General features: G+C 31.9%; 1 protein-coding gene across 2 annotated transcripts in view; it reads right to left on the bottom strand.

Annotated features, from left to right (window-relative positions):
* LOC140441775 (neprilysin-11-like) overlaps positions 1-21,447 on the bottom strand; it is a 58,137-nt gene that overhangs the window by 12,229 nt on the left and 24,461 nt on the right. For both annotated transcript variants that reach the window (XM_072532690.1, XM_072532689.1), the window contains 4 exons: positions 14,868-15,098; positions 13,303-13,335; positions 9,142-9,365; positions 2,763-3,218 (listed from right to left, as the gene is read on the bottom strand). In XM_072532690.1, coding sequence (XP_072388791.1) covers positions 2,763-3,218; positions 9,142-9,365; positions 13,303-13,335; positions 14,868-15,098 — 944 coding nt within the window. The remainder of the gene's footprint in view (positions 1-2,762; positions 3,219-9,141; positions 9,366-13,302; positions 13,336-14,867; positions 15,099-21,447) is intronic.

The raw sequence follows: 21,447 nt of genomic DNA, 5'->3' as shown, positions 1-21,447 counted from the left end.
TATATAATGCTAATAATGCTATAATTTGTGGCAAAGAGTTTATGAAAACTCTTACTGGTATGGTAAACCCAAAGATAAGATTAATCATCATACTATACTATAAATCCTCAATTTTGATGAGTGATTTCATAGTTTAAACGCCGAATATCCTAAAATTTAAATGTACACAGCGGCCCTCGAAAACTACCCGTTTTCTCAATTGCAATTTGCGTTTTCTCATAAGAAATTACAGAATATATAAAGTAGTATATTTATTTGTGCTTCTCTATGGAAGACTTGACTAGAAGTTGTCGTACAGTGTAATTCTTGTTCACAATTAGTAATTATGGTCATATAAAACCTGTATTCTTCCACGCAGCGATTATTACTGTCATAAAAATACCAAAAAAACATGATTTTTTCAATAGTAAAATTTAAGCACATAATTGTAAAGAAATAAATTTTATTTATATGTTCCGTTTTGTTACATATTTAAATTTATAAAATAAAAATCGATATTTTAAAACATTATTTTTTAATCGTTTGGCAACTTTGGAATTAGCGAGGAAACTCCGATTTCCAATTCCGGCCTAGAGATAGCCGTAAAACTGATTTTTATTATTTTACGGCCGAGCAACTGCCGATCAAGAAATCAAAAATGGTTCATTTACATTGACGTTTCTGAGGGTAGTGCATGTGTTGCATTTTATGAGTATGTTTTATGTGATAAGTTTATAAACTTATTGTTGTTAATACTGTTTTATCAATACTGTATTGTAGTATTGATAAAACGTGTTATTGATAATACGAGTATAATAGTTTGCCGTTTTATAGTAAATTTTTAGTTATATTCTGTGATTATTTGGTTTGAGATTTATTGGAGTTTTGGTTTATAGTGAATTTTTAGTTATATTCTGTGATTATTTGATTTGAGTTTTATTGGAGTTTTGGTTTATAGTAAATTTTTAGTTATATTCTGTGACTATTGAAATACAATGGACGAAAAACCGAGTTGTTCTAAGAGAAGACAGCAAAATTCTGATGTTGATTCCAAAAATGAAAAGCCGCAAAAGAGATCGAAAATGTTAACGTCCGAAGGAAAGGTAATAATACGAAACGTTTATGAAGAAATTGTCGGCAGAAAAATGGCATTCAATGTTAGCCAAGCGGTCGACATTTGTAGCAATTTAACAAAAGTATCCGTTAGCTGTATTTAGCGTGTACTTAAAAATAAATCGAAATATTATAAGTCGAAAAATGCATTCACTTTATTTTCGAAGTGAAATTCCAACACTGAAAAAAATTTCTCAATAGCTCGAAAACGATGACTTACCCAAAATATCTCGTAGAGTCTTAATCAGGACCATGCGCGAAATGAACTTTCGATGTGTAAAACGCAACGGAAAAAGTATGCTATTAGAAAAAAATTAAATTTTTCTGTGGAGAAGAAAATATTTAAAAGAAATACGGAAAATTCGCAGCACTAGACGCAAAATATATTATTTGGATGAAACCTGGATTAACGAAGGTCATACAGTTGGAAAAGTTTGGCAAGATTTAAATGTCAAATGTAAGCGAAGCATTTATGGAAGGCTGGTCTACAGGATTAAAAACTCCACCAGGAAAGGGACGGCGTTTAATCATCCCCCATATAGGAAGTCATACAGGGTTCCTTGTTGATGGCTTTCTTCAATTTGAGTCGAAAAAAACAGATGATTATCATGAAGAAATGTTTTCCGAAATATTTGAGCGCTGGTTTAAGAGAATTTTACCAAATTTGGAACCTAGGTCTGTGGTTGTTATGGACAATGCGTCGTATCATAGCCACAGACTAGAACAATTACCGACGACGGCATGGCGGAAAGGGAGAGTTCAAGAATGGCTTACAAAAAAAGGGATTGCATACGAAGAATCAATGCTCAAAATTCAGCTACTTGACATTGCCCAGTTAAGGAAAAGTGAATATCTTAAATATACTGTGGATGAAACTGCAAAAGAATATGGTGTCAAACTTCTGCGTCTACCACCTTATCATTGCGAACATAATCCCATTGAACTTTTTAGGGCGCAAGTGAAAGGAGAAGTAGCACTCAATAACAAAACGTTCAAATTAAACGACGTTAAGGAACTTTTGATTCAAGCAATCCTCCATGTAATTCCAGAGAAATGGGCTAAATGTATAGGCCACATAATTAAAGAAGAACATCGTGTGTGGGAACTTGACACTCATGTCGAAGTTTTACTAGAGCCAATTATAATTACACCAGATAAAGATAATGACAGCGATAGCAGCAGTGCATCTTCAGATTTAGACAGCAAATAATATTTTCTTATAGTTTAGTAACAACATCAGCAAAAAAAACCAAAAACAAAAAAAAACGAGAAGAACATAGTAAGTGTGTATATTGTTTATATTTAAATAGAATAGTACAATGTATTGTTACATCAAAAATTGTTTTTATTTTGTTTTTATAGAATTTTCTTTTGTTTTATAAGATTTTATTTTGATTTGTTTTATACTGTTTAAGTGTTTTGTTCATTTTATTTAATGGGACAATATGGCTCTTGGCGAACACCCATTTAAAAAAAGTAACGCGCCACAAGACATACCTTTGGGGTTGTGGAAACTGTCTTAAAATTTGTTTTAAAAAAAATTTATTGTGCAACTCCTTATGTAATTCTTACGGTAAACTCCTCAATTTACGTACAATAAATTGCAAAATTAACAACAAAGATTTTATAAGCTCAACAATCTGTTACCTTTTAATAAAATTTTTACTTACAGAGACGCCGCCGTTGAATTATGTCCTACAAAGCTATATATAAACTTTCTGTAATTTTTTAACAGAGACATCAAGTTTTCTTGGAAATCGGCTCTAACTTTTATATATCTATAGTTATCCCTAGTAGTATTTCTGTCACCGACTGATATAAGTCCCAAATTTAATCGTTCAAGTTTCTTTCCGAATTTCTCTTTCGAGGTATCATCCAAAGTTGAATCCTCAATGGATTGTTTTAAGGCATCTTTTAGATCAGAAAATATTTTGTTTGCTTGATACACAGAGAAAAATATTTTCTTAGCGGGGTTGAGGTCGTAGACAATGTCTGATACAATATCTGGCATTATTTCGTGTGCTAAATTCATGCAGTAAATTTCTCTGTTATCTGTTCTTCGTGAAACGAGAAATATTCGGTATAGTTGAAATCTCGTGAATTCTTGAAACATATTGACCAGTTTGCTGAAAGAATATTTAAAAATTTACTTAATTAGAACTACTTAGAATTACTGATTAAAAAATGTATTTATTGTCAAGCTTAACAGTAGAAGTAAAAGTATATTTTTGCCCACCAAGAAGCACCAGAGAGGTCAAAAGGAGGGGCATTAGAAATTTTATCGTCAGCCGTTTGTGCATTTATTTTTACTTAAAAAAACCTATATTAAGTTATACTACCGACAACAGACATATTTAACATAACCGACTGGCTAATTGGCTATGCCAAAGCTATTATACAATAAAAAAAAAAAAAACATAACCGAATAATTTAAACATATAATTTTTTAGCACAATTTATGCAGTAGCAATTTTTTTTCAATTTTGCTTATAAAAGACCCGCACATACATTTTTATATATTACAAAACTATCTATTAATAATGGGAGACTTTAACACCAAAATTGGAAGTAAGATTGAAGACTCTGAAAGCAAGATTGGAAATTTTGGATTCGGCACAAGAAACACAAGAGGAGAAAAACTCATGGAACTTCTGGAACAAGAAAACATGTATGTTATGAATACCTTCTACAAAAAGAAACCTAACAGAAAGTGAACATGGTCGCACCTAACGGATTTACCAAAAATGAAATAGACTACTTTCTCTCAAACAACAAAGGAATGTTTGAAGACCTCACAACAATAAACAACGTAACAACTGGTAGTGATCATCGTATAGTTACAGCAAAAATAAATATTAATATGAAAGAAAAGAGATAAAGGATTAAAAAAAAAACAACGAGGATAGATGCTTTTAAACTAAGAACAAATGAAGAGCAATTCCGAGAGGTCTTAGCTGATAAGTTCGAATCTGATCCTTCACACAATCAAGATCAAATTGACGAGATTAATAAAAACATAAATAAAAACCTTCTCGCACCAGGACTACAGGTCGCAAAGAAAACAAGGATTAAAGAAGACAAAATAAGCAATGAAACTAAACAGCTAATGACGGAAAGAACACAACTACTGGCGCAAAACAAACGCCATACTCAAGAATACAGAGAACTTAATAAAACAATTAGAAAAGAACTAAAACGCGACATACAAAAATGAAACGAGAACTTAATAGAGCGAGTAATTGAAAACAACAGAGGCTTAAAATGTCTAAAACCCGCACTGGTAGATTAAAAAATCATCAAAATTAAAGACGCCAACAATAAGGAGGAGCAGGACAAATATAAAATAACAAATATTGTCGAAGACTTCTACACATCCTTATAGAGCTCGCAAGACCAGCCTAATGAAACAACAAAGGAGAACGTCAAAAGAAAAATAAAAAACGTGGGATCAGAAGTACTACCAAATATAAAGGGATTCGAAATCGAAAGAGCTTCAAAAGAGCTAAACAATAATACAGCTCCAGGACACGACGGTATAATTGCCGAGCTTTTGAAAACAAGCAAGACATTAACAACCCCTGTACTAACTTATTTTGTTCCGGGCGATATTAGACTTTATTATATTTCGCATGTACTCTAATTTCGACCTTAGCCAAATTTAGCCTGACATGGTATCTACAAAAAAACACTTATTTACATTTGATTTTTTTTTACAGAATCATCAGACAGAAGATGTATGTTATACCAAAAAGTACATTGAAAGATAAAAGAATGCAAAAGTACATGCACGAAAATATTAAAAGATAACCAGTTTTAACTGGTGATAAGGAAACACTAATTGTAAAATAAACATTTTTTTGGCTGTCGCGGATTTTCTTGAGACACGCGATTAGCTTATTAACATCGTAGCAGCGCTCATTAAAAATTTTAAGAAAGCCAATTCATGTAAAAATGAAATTCCTGAAAATAGATGGTACCAACATTTCCTAACCCGGCATCCGGAAGTAAGACCTCGTGTATCGCAAAATCTGACAGCTAGCCGTTCCTTCGGTACAGAGGAAATGACATGAAATTGTTTCAAGAAAGTATATGATTATTTCAGTCAAAATGGTAACGCAAATGTGTTGGAAGATCCAAGCCGAATATTTAACTGTGACGAGGACGAGACAGCCTTTTTCATGGCTCTACACTACAGGACAAACAAATGTTAGTTAAAGAGGGTCTAAAACTGTATACAGTGTGTAAAAGCCAAATGGAATAAATTCATTATTTAGGTTACTGTACATATTTATAAAAAATCCCGAAACACGTCAAATTTAAATTATAACTTGACATTCTTTAACGTGAAAATGCAACCCCTACCTTCAACCCCCTTAGAATGAAAGGAACAACCCCCAATTTTTTAAATATGTTGTTGTTTCTAAAACACTCCATTCAAAAATGTTGTAGCTTTCAAGTTTATTAAAATTAATTAAGATAAAATAAATTAAAATCATGTGGTTACCGAAATTCGCTACAATACAATCAAAAACTAAAATGTAATGCAAAGTAATAAAATGTAGAACACGAAAAAGAACTATGAATGTTAATGAAGTAGATGTTCAAAATGTTCACCGCGAACGTCTTGGCAACACCCTAATCTCAAATAAAACTGCCTTCTAACATTATTTAACATAACAGGCGTGATCGACCTAATTGCAAGCGTTATTCGTTCTGTTAAATCATTTAAATCAGAAGGTTTAGTTTTGTATACATGGCTCTTCACATATCCCCATAAAAAGAAATCTAATAATGTAAGATCAGGTGATCGCGCTGGCCATTCAATCGATCTTCGCCTCCCTATCCACCGATTGGGAAATATTGTATCGAGGTACTGCCGGACATTAAGTTGGTAATGTGGTGGTGCTCCATCCTGCTAAAACCATATCGTATTCGCTGGAACTTGAGGGTTTCCTGGATCAGGATATAAATTTGCCAACGTTGGAATGACATCATTTTGAAGTAGTGCCAAATAATTGTTGTCATTCAAGTTGCCCCCAATGAAAAAGGGACCAATGATATTGTTTGCTACAATCCCTGCCCAAACATTAACCTTTTGAGGGTATTGAGTGTGTTCTTCTCTCATCCAGTGAGGATTTTCCGTGGCCCAGTAGCGGCAATTTTGCCGATTAGCATGACCGTTAAGTGAAAAAGTACACTCATCAGAAAACATAACGTCTTCTAATTGGATAATATTGTTATCCAACATGTCCATCATTTGCTCACAAAAAAAAGTTCTCCTATTAAAATCGTCTTCCATGAGCTCCTGAGTAGGTATTATCTTATAGGAATGCAATTTATGGTCTTTTAATATGCTTACTATCGATGTATGGCTAGCATTGAATGTAGAGGATGCCTGTCTACTCGATGTATGTGGATTTTCCTGAAACTCAAGCAACACACCTAATTTGAGTTCATCACTCAGTGCATTTTACTTACAGTGAACTTTTTACTTAAATTAAAATACTGACAACATAAATAAAACAATTTACTGATGCGTGTTAAAATAACGTTGCCACGGAAATTCTTTAAAAATTTTTAATGGTTACCATCTAAAAACCACATTGCTATGGTTTTTGTTCACTTTCTCATTATCAACACCTAAAGGGGAAATAAGTTTTGAGTATATCTTAGCGAATTTCGGTAACGACATGATTTTAATTTATTTTATCTTAATTAATTTTAATAAACTTGAAAGCGACAACATTTTTAAATGGAGAACGAAAAAAACTTTAAAACGATATATCACAAGCCTATACTTCACACACAAGCCTTTTACACACTGTATAACAGAACTACTAACGACGAAAACGAATGTCTGACCGTATTAGCAACAATATCCACTAGTAGAGATATCCCACCACAAGATTGTATTTCCTTATACAAGGCTACCAAAACATTTAGTTCCAACTATGTCAATAGGTTGGGTATCGGTGTATTGAATACAATGAAAGTGGATAAATAAAAAACATTAAATGACCTGTCGTTTTACTTTTGGATGAACATGTTAACCATATATCCCTGGCATTGAGCGAGTTTTGTCGTGAAAATGGAATTGTTTTGGTAGCACTGGTTCCAAATTTTATCTATCAAAGCTACATGGCGCAAAATATTTCATTATTTCTGAAACTATCTTGAACAACAATTTTACATAAATTTTGCTGATCCTATTTTGTTACTCGTCCAAAATTTCCAAAGCCATTTAAAAATGCATTTTATTTCGCCAGAAAAATATCTCAAACGTCCAAAAGAAAGGCTTCATAGAAATTAGCACCTGTTGTAGCGATTTCTGATGATTTAGTAGAGTACCAGAGAAGAGTAGAAACTGAAAAAAATGAAAAGGTGGTAAGTAAAAAACAAAAGCTTAAAGAAACAGGGAAAAGCACCTAACATCACGAAGAAAAATGAAAAATCTGATGAAAAAAAAAAACAGAAAAAATGAAAATTTTAAAAGGTGTCAAATTAAGCTAACAATTGAGAATAAAGAAAAATGAAGAGAAGAGATAGATGGAGGAAATAAAAAAGATAATGGAATTTAAAACAAAAATGCTGGTTCTGGGAGAAAAACAGGTAAAAGAACTGGAAAGCCGAAAGCTAACAATTCTATGCAGTTAGAGGTGGTCAACTACGAACTAGGTGAGTACGTCATTGTAGTTTACGAGGATAAACATTTTCCAGAAGTATTAGAAGAAATAACAGATAAAAAAAACGAATGTGGCAGTCCAGTAGGACTGCCGGTGGAAGTTTCACTTCTATACACGCATTCGCCGTTACAAATTTATTTGGGAGTCAATCTGCACAATCATTACATATGTAATTCTAAAGGTAAGACATAGCAGAAAGAGAAACATAATTAATAACAACTTACTAACAATGAAGGATTGAATCAATATTTTGATGAAAATGTATATTTTTATTTTCATATATGTGTGAAAGGAGTTGAATGCAAAAATTTTTTTACACATACTCTGCAGTAAAATTCATTGTTTACTTTGTAATTAATATAATATTACAATACAAGTTAAACTGCAATATTCATAAGTATTTAAAAATGACAATAATATACATAAAAAAATACACTACAATACAGTGCAACATAATTCCATATAATAATACAATACAAATTAAAATGCAATAACCATAAGTATTTAAAAATGACAATAATGTAATAATATTAATAAAAAAAGTCCTCCGTGACTGGGAATCGAACCCCGGTCTCCCGCGTGACAGGCGGGGATACTGACTACTATACTACCGAGGACATAACACAAACGTATTTCAAAATTGACTGTTCTGGATCATACAGTAATTTATTGAGAATATTATTTTGAAATACAAAAGACTAATATAATTATGAACATTTAATAAATAATACAAAACATATCACCTAAATAATAATATTAATAAATATTTTATTATATGTATAATATTATATGTATATATATCTTCATATAATATATATATATATATATATATATATATAATTAAATTATATATTCAAAAGGAACATTTTTATATTCGAGAGAGGAAGACAGAGAAAATATATCTTCTGTCTCTCTCTTACTCATTATCTTACATATGTAATGATTTCACAAATTCACTCCCATACAAATTTCCAACGTGGAGCGCGCGTATAGAAGTATAACTTCAAAAATTTAAAATCAAAGGTATGGAAAATATGCAGGCCAAAATTAAATTACCATTAGGCCGGAATTACCGCTAATTTTTTAACATAGACTGGAATTAAAGTTTTTTGCATTTTAGTGAAAACAGTTTTTTTTTGGCGAATGAAAACACATTTTTTATTTTTTAATTAATTATTTTGATAAGAAAACACCAAGCTATCAAATCTAGCTTAAATTCATTTTCTCTATTTTTTTGTTTCCTTAATATTTACGCCAGCGTGGCGATTGTAAGATTTTCAAACTTGTTCCTAGATTTGACAAATTTGTATTTTTTAACAATGTAATCTTTAAAATTCACCATCAATAATAACAACGTCAATATTACCTTTGATCCATTGTTTTAAATTCTGCAAATACAACTCGAAAGTAGTCAGGAAACGCTACCAGCACTTTTTCGGTTCCAGTAATTGTTTGATTATTAACTAATTTGCCAAAAAATATTTTCCAATCTATTAAACCATACTTTTTATCTAGATCATTAATGGTTACTGACTTAAAGGTTTTTTCAATCTGTTTAGTTCTTATTATCTCCTGCGGTATTTGAAATTTCTAAAAACAAGATAATAATGAACTAACTAATATTATCACTTACCAAAATATTTATATATTAATTTTGAAATCCGTTTTGTTGCTTGGAGAATTTTTTATTAAGTAGCTGATTTTTTACATATAGAAGAGCAGACAAGGTTTTAAATTTATTATTTTGGAAAATAAGATTCTTTTGCATAATTTTTTAGTTATTGAGATTAGACTAAGGAATTTAAAAAAATACTGTTATCACCGTTCTCTTTTCCTATAACCTTAAGCGAGATCGGCTTTATTAGTTACATTTTTCCATGTTTTTCTCTTGGGTCATACCAATGTCCTTATCATCATATGCTACCTCTGCGTCTCCCCCCACATTGGTACTTATATCTTCCTCTCCTACTTCTTCCTACCTGGTATCACCTATAGACTTTCCCTAATTAATCCAGTCGTTAGACATTTGACCTTTAAAAATCATATCACTAAGCTCAATTTTGTTTAGAATGTCAATTTAAGGACACCAAAAAAATGCATAAATATTTATCATTCCTACCTTTGGCGTTTCATTAAATTCTTTTCATTAAATTTCTACCTTCGACTTTTCATAATCTCATTAATTTATAGCCTGAAATTCTTGAATATTTGGCGAACAAATAAGAAACTATCGCAGTGTTCAGTTACAATAATATTAAAACACTACATACATGAAATATTAGAGGTAGTATCATTAATTTAATTTCAAATTTTCTTAAACACCGCAATTTTCAAGTAAGAGTCAACTCATTAGAGGAGAAAAAGCTCCTCATTAGCAACGATTTGTCTTTTCCCCTAAAACTACGTCTAGTTAAATGCTACATTTTTTCGATCTTACTATATGGTATGGAGGCCTGTACGCTGACAGAGACGCTAATAAGAAAACTAGAATCATTCGAAATGTGGGTGTACCGACGCATTCTTCGTACATCCTGGACCGAACATGTCACCAACATAGAGGTACTCCAAAAAATCGGAAAGGAGAAAGAAATCGTGAGCACAATCTAGTGATGTAACGAATGTCAGTTTTTGAACATTGGCGAATGCGAATGCGAATATATGCCACCGGCATTCGCGAATACGAATGCGAATATTCAGTTTTTTTTTAATTTGGCAATTTTAATTGTCTTCGACACTGCCGGCAGTCTCATTTGCGTGAGATGTGTAGTTAGATAAGTTCAGATAAATTTAGTAATTCAGCAATTTTCAGAACAATTAATCAAATCATGTACTGTATTACATTACAGTGTAGTGTACATTATATGTATCTTGTTCCGAAAATTGCTGAATTAATCAATTTATTTGAACTTTCTAATTGAAGTCGAACTGTTTATGTTTGTTTGTTTAAACTCTTTACATAAAAACACATAGACTATTTTTAGTTTGTAGTTTAATAATTCTTAGACTTTTTCAAGATGATTGTCTAAAATTAAAAACTTCTGGATAATAAAAGTTTCAGAGAATAATTTGTTTTTGTTTGTTTACACTGCATCATGTATTTTTTGTTTTCTAATTTTATAGTTTTCTAAGCTTGTAAAATAAAGTGAGTTTTCTTAATAAAAAAATTAAGAAGTGAATGGATTTTTATTTTATTAACCTAATCTTCAAATTATTTTGTTTTTCTTATACATATTTATATTGGCAAAACATTCGCACAAATTTCGCAAATGCGAATGCGAATATGCAAAAATATGCGAATATTCGCGAATGCGGATGCTTATGCGAATATTCGTTATACCACTAGCACAATCAAATATAGAAAGCTAGAATATCTAGGTCACATATTGAGACACGATAATTAACGTCTACTGCAATTGATTGTCCAGGGGAAAATAGACAGTAAGCGAGGGCCAGGCAAGAGAAGACACTCGTGGCTCCAAAATCTGCGGAAGTGGTTCGGGCTCACATTGGTCGAACTACTCAGAAGCGCGGCAAACAAGATCAGAATTGCCATGTTGATAGCCAACGTTCGCAACGGACAGGGCACTTGAAGAAAAAGAAGTCTTAAGAGAAAAATGTGAAATTAAACATTTAGTTACATTTCCTAAAAATATTAATATACTTAACAAAATGTATTATTTATAAGTAAAATACTTATGTATATGTATTGTTGTGGCATTCAAAATTGAAGGGTAAAAATATTAAATGTTCGATGAAATCAATATTTCAGAAATTATAGAAAATAAAAAAATACTCCGAGCTGCCTGGAATTAACCAAAGGTAATCTTAGTCATAAATAATCTTTTGTATAAATATAACAATGAACAGAAGTTAACGATGGTTTTTCCCCGTAAGCCGGATTTGCGCCATGAAAAGGACAATAAAAATAGTTAATAAATAACTGATTGTTCGGAATATGTAAATACCCAGTAGAAATTAAGTGTCCTTGTAGAAATAATATGAATTAGGAAAGTTTGTAGGTATTTCTGATTTTATCTGGGAGTGGTATGCAAATTTCTGATTGGCCGAGAATTTGGAAAGTGGTGATGGGTGTGTATAATGAGAGGTTGGATGAATGGATAGAGGAGATGAGAGAGCAGTTAGTTCCAGTTTCTTAAAGTGAATGGTTGGTTTTCGAGGTGGTATCCAAGGGTAGTAAGTGATAAAGAATAAGTTGTGAGTTGGTGAAGTAATTGTGTCCGACGGTAGCTGATCTGGTACAAATTTGTAAGTAAACTTTTCCCACTTGTATTCTACGTATCGCTGTTTATTTCGAAACGAGAGATTAAGTTTGGCGAGAGGAAAAGAGGCTGGCATCATTGGAAAGGTACGTGCATTCGAAGGAGAGCATTGAAGACACTAAATTGCAATATCTTGTTTAATATTGCCAATTACATAGGAGGCTGCTGAGAACTGATAGTTCATTTTGCATAGAACAAGGAATTGGACAACTCAAGGCAGAGGAAGCGTTTCTACGGAAGAAACATTCATAATATTAAATTTGAGAATTTTGGGTTAAAAAATATTATATTAGTAACGTGTGAATAAGTTGTCGATAGTCGAAGGAGATCAAATTTGTTCTGAGAGGGGACACGGAGCTGTGGAGAGAATTGGATAATTCATACAAATTTTTCTTGATACAATCGTTATATCAAAATTGCATTAGGAAGGACACTGAATATTATTTGATTTGTTTATGTAGACTAATAAGCTGTATCTTAGATTGTAGTTGTATTATATTATCCATGCATTATTGAAGGTTCACGTACGTAGAACGAATTTTGTTTGATAAACATTGTATGCTAATAATTTTTGGAGGTATTTTAATCAGTTTATTTTATTACATTATTTTCATATCATATTATGTTATTTTATTCCGTTTTTCTTTAAACCTAACCCATCAGCTGTAAAGTATAGATATTGAAGCACGAGTAAAACCTGAGATAACAAAATTGAAAGGTGTGATACAAATCATCAATCAAAAATTTTAATAATGTTTTATATATATTTTTTTGTAAAGTTTTAAAATTAAAATTCTAGATATCACATTAGTATATATGTCGCTAATAACCTCAGAGATTTATTCGACTATGTAAATGCATTCGACACTATTTAATGAATTGTATGAAGCCGCTTTAGAGCAATATGTACTCGCGAGTATCCTGAATGAGAATACTATGAATATTTTGATTGTACATATTATGTAAATAAAAAAGAATTCAGTTACGTTCGTTTAAAAAATTCTCACGTTCAATAATTAATTTTATTTTTTCCAATTCGGCTTAATAACATTTTTGTTCTTCTTTAGGGAAAAAATAAGCAATTTATATAACAAGAATTTTCTACGCGGAAAAGTTTTAAAAGGCAGAGCTGGAATTATTATGCAATAATATAAATAAGCAACGTTTTCCTGGATATCACTAAGGTAGATTTCTCATTCTAAAAGTTAAAAATGTAATATAATTATATAATAATAGATATAACTTACATGATACAACCTAATTAGTTCTTCTAAATGAGCCTAAAAATAAAATTTAAAAGGTTATTTTGGTAGTCGATATACAGAAGAATGTTATTGAAAGAAGATAATGAAATAAATTGTATGTCTACGTTCTGGGAGAGAAAGTAATATAATATTATAATTTAAAATAACACAGCAGATATGAATATACCTCCTACAGTTTCCAAAGCGATCATTTTAACACCTAGCATTATCAGCGGATATTTTATATAAATAATATAATAACCAACACTTTTTAGATATTCAAAGAGTAGTTTGCTTAAGCAGCACTAATATGAGTTTAGACACACAATTGTAGGTGTGACCTTGCCGAAAGGTCGTAGAAACAATGGTTCTTCTTAACTCCAAAGTTATTCAATGCGAGGTCAAACTTACCTTACAAATTTCAGTTTTTTGAATTTTAGGAGCTTTAAAAGTACTTTCACATACAATGTGGAATTAGTAAATAATTATACAAATTAAAACTGGTGGGAATTTTTAATTTTAATTAAAACGGTTATGGACGTCTTACGCATAGATATCTGATAACAAGAGATCCTTAACCGGAGTGTTATACTTACGAGATCCCGCTACTAACAAAATACCTACTAGTGGATTGCCCGTTATACACTGCGAAAAGACGTGAATTCGGAATCCCGGAGAATTTGAAAGGATTATTTTTAAAATGTGGGGCCAAAGAGATTATTCAATATTTAAAATGAGTAAACTATTGATAGAAAATTTAATTTAATTTCTATTTAAATGGGAATAAGCCACAATTAAAGGTTAAAGTAAGTTTATTGACGTTTCGAGAATGAAATCTCTTCAATAAATCAATTGTGACACGAGCTGTGTGACATGTTAAGCCCTCTTATTGAAAGGAGAGCTTCTGTACATCATGGTAGTCCAATTATAGAATGAAAAAGGCAATAATTATGGCTCTTTAGCAGTTACCATTGACTGTAACGTTCTGGCCAGCATTGTTTTTGAAGAACTAAGGTGCAATAATTTTACCAGAGCATAGAGCACACCAAACAGTTATTTTTTTTTAATGATGTAATGGTTTTTTTAACATACATTTAAGGATTATCATAACATTCATAACCCTAAATAGGGCAGTTTTGTTTGTTGACGTAGCCATTCAACCGAAAGTGAGCTTCATCGCTAAACAAAAAATACGATTGGATGACAATTGGAGTCAACGTCAATCTTGGTTTGGACCCACTCACCGAATCTATCCACTCTCTTGGATAGATTCGGTGAGTGGGTCCCGACTCACCGAATGGACTGTTATGTTGACCATAGAATGGACGTGGAGCGCGATACGTATTATTTCGAACCGAACCACAATTTTCAAAATATATTTGTACAATTTGGAAGCGTTGTTCGAGCGTCAAGTCTATTCATGCCAAAAAGGCCAAACCAAACTTGACACAAATCACTTAACAGCTATCAAAATGGCAGACAGTGAAAAAAATTTTACCAACTTACATTTCTATATCTCAAAAAAAAACACTTGTTAGTAGAATTTATTATGTTAAAAAATATTTTACCTCATTGTCGCTCATTTTTTTAGTAAGTTTCATAACGGCTTCAAACTCTTCAGCATATTTTAATAAAACCACTCGTTTGCACTTTACGTATTTGGAATACATTTGTTCTAAATCAACAGTCTTAGCTCCTACAGAGTTTTGAGCTTCTTCCAAACATTCTCGTTCAACTTCTTCAAAAACTGACCACCCATTCGTGTGAGTTTTAAGGTAGTTCACGCCTGGTAGTGTTAACTAAAATATTTAATATAAAAAAAGGCTCGTCTATTATTGATTAAAAACAGATTTGATATTTTTTTTACTTGATCAACAATGTATACGATTTATAAGAATGCCCTAAATATAGTTTTTATTGGGACATCTCTTACAAAAATCATCTTGTTCCTAACTGAGTATTAGCATACTTAGTAGGCAATTTTATTTGTTGTCACAATGGGTTATCGTTTACCTTGGTTATCATTAGAGTCCGAAGTTTCAGTGATTATGTTTTTTTTTTAATATTAAAAGCAACTTGTATGTAGCTAAACATAATGATAATTTGAACCAAAAAGTGCCAAAAAGGCATTATTGCTTTATTTATTTTCGTTTATTTTGGACTGATTTTACTTTTTGCCGTTATTTAAAGTTTTTTTTCCTTTTAATACAGGCAAATTAAGCCGTAAATCATCAAATAAACAAAAATAATTGCGAAGTGGCTATAACTTGGTATATACCTTTGAAAATGTATATTTTAAGAAACCAATGAGTCCCTAGCCATAAAGGTTGTGCTGGAGTGGCCACGCTTAACCTTTCGCAGTACAACGGGTCTGTCAGAGATCCACAAGCAAATAGTATAATTTTTTTATATTGTTTTTCATGTAAATCACTATGAATATGGACAAGTTTGGTAAATTTAGCATCCTAAGATCTAAAATAATAAGTAAAGATACAGTACCATAATATTGTTGAAATAAACAAACAAAATTGAAAAATATTTAAATGAATTTAATTTTTCAAAAAATATAAAAAGTTATAAATTGAAATTTCGTACTCTGAGGTTTTCGAGGTCTGTTTCGATTACTTTTGATACTTATTTTTTTTGGACTATTTGCAATTAAAAGTTTAGATTGATATATGTTTTTTACAATTATAACAGGAGACCCATTCTAATTGTAGAGCCCATTCTTACATATGGAGCAGAATGTTGGCAAATGACAGTAAAAGGAAAGAAAAAAGTTGACACGGTTGAAATGGACTACCTAAGAAGAGCTTGCCGTATATCAAGAGTAGAACCTATACCTAATTCTGAAATTAGAAGAAAAACAGATAGAGTACATACAACTTCTGAAAGAATAGAAACTAGACAGTTAATATGGTATGGACACGTACAGAGGATGGACGACAACAGATGGCCAAAAAGAGCTATGGAATACAATCCAAGTAATAGAAGGAAACAAGGAAGACCAGCCAAGTCTTGGATACAAGGTGTTATGGAAACCATGAAAGATAGAGCCATTGATGAAGACACCTGGAGAGATAGAAAAAGATGGCGATCGAAATGCGGGAAGCGGCAGAAGCTGTAGGATCCCCGCTTATATATATATATATATATATAGAAATGTTTCTTCAACGTCGATATTCCCAAAAAAAATCTTTATTTCGAAATAAAAGTTACAATTTTTGAGAAATTCTACAAACTACTACATTTAATGATTTAAAGTTGACTATTGAAACATAATAATTACAATAATAATAAAAATATTGATTTCTTCCTATTTATAACGTCGGATATCGGAATCTGCTGATTCTTAATAGTAAGGGAGCTTATGGCTACATTTCTCCTCCCTCCATTGGTTGGGACTTCGTCCTCGAAGTTTTGGTTACTTCGGCTATCAGCTCGTCTAGTATCTGGATCTGGGCAGGATGCAATTTTTCTCCAAATAGGATTTTGGAAATTCGTTTTCTTTTCCTAATTAGGAAGATTATTAGGAAAGCTAAAATAGTTAAAAATATTATAAAAGAAGTGGTGCTCAGTCCTATGGATAATCGGGGTAGTACTTCTATGGTATCTATTGGTTGAATTTGGCCATGTGTCTCTGGGATTGTTAATTTTTCGATTTTCATCTCATGGTTTGGTATTAATTTTATTGGAACAATTTTTGGAATGGAAATGTCTTGAGACGTCTTTTTATTAAATTGGATACCTTCAATCATTATTGGTACATCTGTCGTCAAGAGGCTGGTTGAATTAATTTCTATCTGCTGGATTCTCATTGGGTGAACTATTCCTAGCAATATGACTTTGCTGGTTTCTTGGAAAAAGTTCTCTGTGATTAATGTTTTTGTGCAATTATCTACATTGGGTATGTTACATTTGGATTGTACATAGTTGGAACAAACTATGTTATCGCCTTGTCCTATACAAGTGTTGAACCATTTATTATTTGTATAGTAGCTTGCAGGTGGCAGAATCATAACATGATCTTTGTTTGGAATGGGATAGATTTTATAGGTAGTATAAGGAATTTCATGGAGTATAGGGATTTTAATTATTATGAGCATTGTATTTGAAGTTACACAAACTAAAGTTTTTGTTGACTCTATAAGTTCGTAAGGGTGTTCATTACTATTGGGAATTGAATTTCTGGGATAAATTTTGAGAAGGTTCTCTTTAAGGTCTATTATTTCCTTTAAAGTGAATAATTCTATATTAGAGATATTAAGTTCAGATAAAGTAATGGTTCTTATAAGTTTCATTAGAAATTCGTTTATATTTTGGAGATTTATTATCTCATTGTGTAGAATGATATAGCTGTCGAAATCAGCTGATAATTTGTTGAGTGCAGATATGAGAATTGAATTATCAGAATTTAGTTTTTCTAAAAGTTTATCGAATCTCGTGTTAAAAGAGTTTCCATAAGATATTTGGTTATTAAAATTTTTTTATGATTTCGTTTTGTTTATTTTCTAAAGAGATTATGTGTGATTTTAACAAGTCTAAGTCAGAGTCGTCTGGATTTCCAGTCACGTATTTGATGGCTGTACCTAGAAAATTAAAAAGTCCGCGTTTCTGTTTTCGCGTAATCTTGTGTAGATCGTCTTTTGTTTGTTCTTGTATGTGGGTGTATTGGGAGTACAGTAGCGAGAGAGGTGCATTTTTGAAGTGATCTTTGAAATAGCTTGTCGGACTAGCGTCAATACTGTCGGATAATTTGTCTAGTGGAATGTGAAGAAAATGTCTGTGATAGTGGGAGATTTCTCTTGATTTGCCTATCTCTTCAGCATAGTAACCATTATTCGGAATCTCCTGAATATTGAGTGGATGGACCAGGGCGAGGATTGTCCTGTGAAAAATTTGGGTCTTGAGTAGGTTTATCTACATGTTTTCGTATTCGTTTTACATATTTAAGGTGAGTGCTTGTTAAATTTTGTTTATCTGTTTTACCGATTATTTTTGTTTTGTCTTGCGTTTCTGGATGAATAGTGGAGAAAGGGGCTTGTAATTTGGACTTATGTTTTTTCTTAGAAACATATAGGGATTTTGTAAGGTCTATTTCCGGAATATCTTCGGCATTTTCGTTTTGTCTATCTAAAAGTTGTTGTCTTTTTTGTTTTTGTTTATTATATAGTTCTGCAATAAAGGGTTGGAGTTCTTCTTTATGTCTTTGATTATATGTTTCGTATATCGGAAGATCAAAGTCGAAATGTATTTCTTCTGCATAGGGTCCGTACAGAATTGAGAACGGGGAATAATCTGTGGAACTGTGGATTGATTGGTTGTAAATAAGAATGGCGTGTGTTAGAATGTCATCTAACGAATCATTTGGATTTTGGGCTTGTAAGGTCCTAAGTTTTTCAATAAGAGTTGAATGAAAGCGCTCTACAGGAGAGTTTGAGGAAGAATTGTTTACTGTTGTAAAATGTATTTCGATTTTGTGGATATTTAGGAATTCTTTAATGACTGCGGAATTAAATTCGGTGCCGCTGTCGCATACAATCTTTTTTGGGTAATTGTGGTGCGAAAAGTAGTGTCTTAATTTATTTAGTATGGAAATGGAAGTTTTGTCGGTGAGCTTATAGCATTGACCGTATTTGGAAAAAGAATCTATTATTGTGAGATACAGGTTTTTATTGCAGTGGAATAGATCGATATGTAATATATCAAAAGGTTTTTGACCTAACAACGGTCCTAATTGGGGAAGTTTATAAGGGCGTCGTTCGTATTTATTTTTTAGGCAAATTTCGCATTTATTGATAAAATTAGAAATAGTTGTCTGCATTGAGGGCCAATAAAATTTTTGTTTTAAATGTTTGTAGGTTTCAATTATTCCGTTGTGATTTTCTACGTGATATTTCTTTATGCATTCTATTTGTTGGTTTTCTTCTTCTATGTCCTGAAGTAGTATATTGCAAAATATTGCTTTGACTGTGGAATTTATTTTTTCTTTAAAATAGTTACAGATAAAAGGTCTAAATTCGTGAGGGATTGTTATTGCAAATTTTTGATTTGGTCTAAGGATATTTTGGAAGGTATTTGCTATTTCTGTTTTCCAATTATTTGTCAAAGTGACAGTGTAACGGTGTTTGTTAAAAATTCTTTTGTATTTAATTTCAAAATTATTTGACTCTGGTTTAAAAATAATTTGGTTTGAGGATAAATTAATTGGTTCAGGTGAAATCTCTATTCCAGTGATAGGGTTCTCAACTGATGTATGTTGTGTGTTAGTACTGTTTTGTAAGTTGTCAAAATCGGCAAGGAAATCGTCTATGTCGAAATTGTCGGGTGGTTCAGCACATTCTGAATTCGGGGGTTCAGCACATTCTGAACTCGAGCTTAGGGCATTTATTTGGACTCGGCTAAGAGCATCAGCAACTTGATTCTCTTTGCCTTTTTTATATTTAACTTCAAAATCATATTCTTCTAGTTTAAGTCTCCATCGGGCTAATCTAGAAGTGGGGTCTTTAATTTTGTAGATCCATACGAGAGGATTGTGATCTGATTCTACAGTGAATTTTTGGTTGTATAAATACATACGGAAGTGTTTACAAGAATCTAGTATGGCTAAAAGTTCTTTTTCAATAGTGGAGTAGTTTCGTTCTGCGGAATTTAGAGTTCGAGAATAGTAGGCAATAGGGTGATTATTTTGAGATAATACTGATCCTATAGCTATATTAGAGGCGTCTGTAGTCAGTACAAAAGGCTTTTCGAAGTCTGGATATTGTAAGACTGAAGAATTAGTTAACAATTGTTTGCATTTTGCAAAACATTCTAAATAATTTGGATTTGTGGGGTCGATAGTTGCTCCTTTTCGAGTACATCTCGAAAATGGGGACGTTATTTTTGCAAAGTTGGGTATGAATCTTCGGTAGTAACCGATTAAACCAAGAAATGATTTAATTTCTTTTACTGTTTTTGGTAGAGGATATTTTTGTATAGCTTCGATTTTTGCAGGGTTAGGTTTGATTCCTTCGGTTGTCACTACGTGACCTAAGAAAGAAACTTCTTTCGTGAGAAACTCAGATTTGTCTAACTGAATTTTTAAATTATTTTTTCTGAAAGTGTCAAAAATAGTCGCAATATGAACTAAGTGTTCTTGCAGTGACTTGGAAAAAATAATGACATCGTCCATGTAGACGAAGCAAAACTTATGAATAAAGGGCCTAAGAATATTGTCCATTAACCTTTCGAATGTTGCTGGGCTATTCTTTAAACCAAAGGGCATACGTAAAAATTCAAAGTGACCATGCGGAACTGAAAAGGCTGTTTTCCGAATAGAATCCGGATGAACTTCAATCTGATGGTAACCTTGAGCTAAATCTAATGTTGTGAAATAACTGGCTTTTCCTAAGTTATCCAGTATCTCATCTATCTGAGGAAGTGGGTAGCGATCACTTTCAGTATGATCATTGAGCTTCCTATAATCAATTACTAATCTAAATTTTTTCTGACCTGAGGCATCAGCTTTTTTTGGTACTATCCAAACTGGAGCTGAGTACGGTGAAATTGACGGTCGAATTATCTTATTATCTAATAAATTATTTATTTGTTTTTTTATTTCTTCCTGCATTGCTTTGGGATGCCGAAATCCCTTTACATAAATTGGATTTTCATCCTTAGTTTTAATTTCGTGTCTAACAGCTGACGTGAAAGTTAAATTTTTATTTTCGTCGTAAAATACGTCTTTAAATTTTTTGCAAAGACTTATAATTTTATATTTTTCTTCGTTATTTAAGTGCGAAGTACGGATTTTGTTTTCGTTAAAATGCGTCGTTGGAATTTTTGCTATATTATAATTACAAAAGTTCTCAACTTCAATTCTCTTATTAAATTTCATAGGCATAGGTAAGTCGAAAGTGTCTAGAAAGCCGTTTTTTGCAACGTGAATAGAATTGGGAATTTTGATACCTTGAAAGTGTCTTTCACGCAATAAAACTTCGCCATTATGAACGCTTACTGGAATTTTTTGGTATAATGTTTCAAATGGAATGCTAACGTGAGGATTCTCAAAGGTTAAAGTATGAGTTGCGTAGCTAATTGTGGCGTGGAATCTTTTCAGATCGTAAGTTCCAAGGAGGAGGTCAAAGTATTGACTGAAATCTGCAA

Source organism: Diabrotica undecimpunctata, chromosome 5, assembly GCF_040954645.1.
Source record: "Diabrotica undecimpunctata isolate CICGRU chromosome 5, icDiaUnde3, whole genome shotgun sequence".
Classification (NCBI taxonomy): Eukaryota; Metazoa; Arthropoda; class Insecta; order Coleoptera; family Chrysomelidae; genus Diabrotica; species Diabrotica undecimpunctata.
This window is presented reverse-complemented; position numbering and strand designations above follow the sequence as displayed.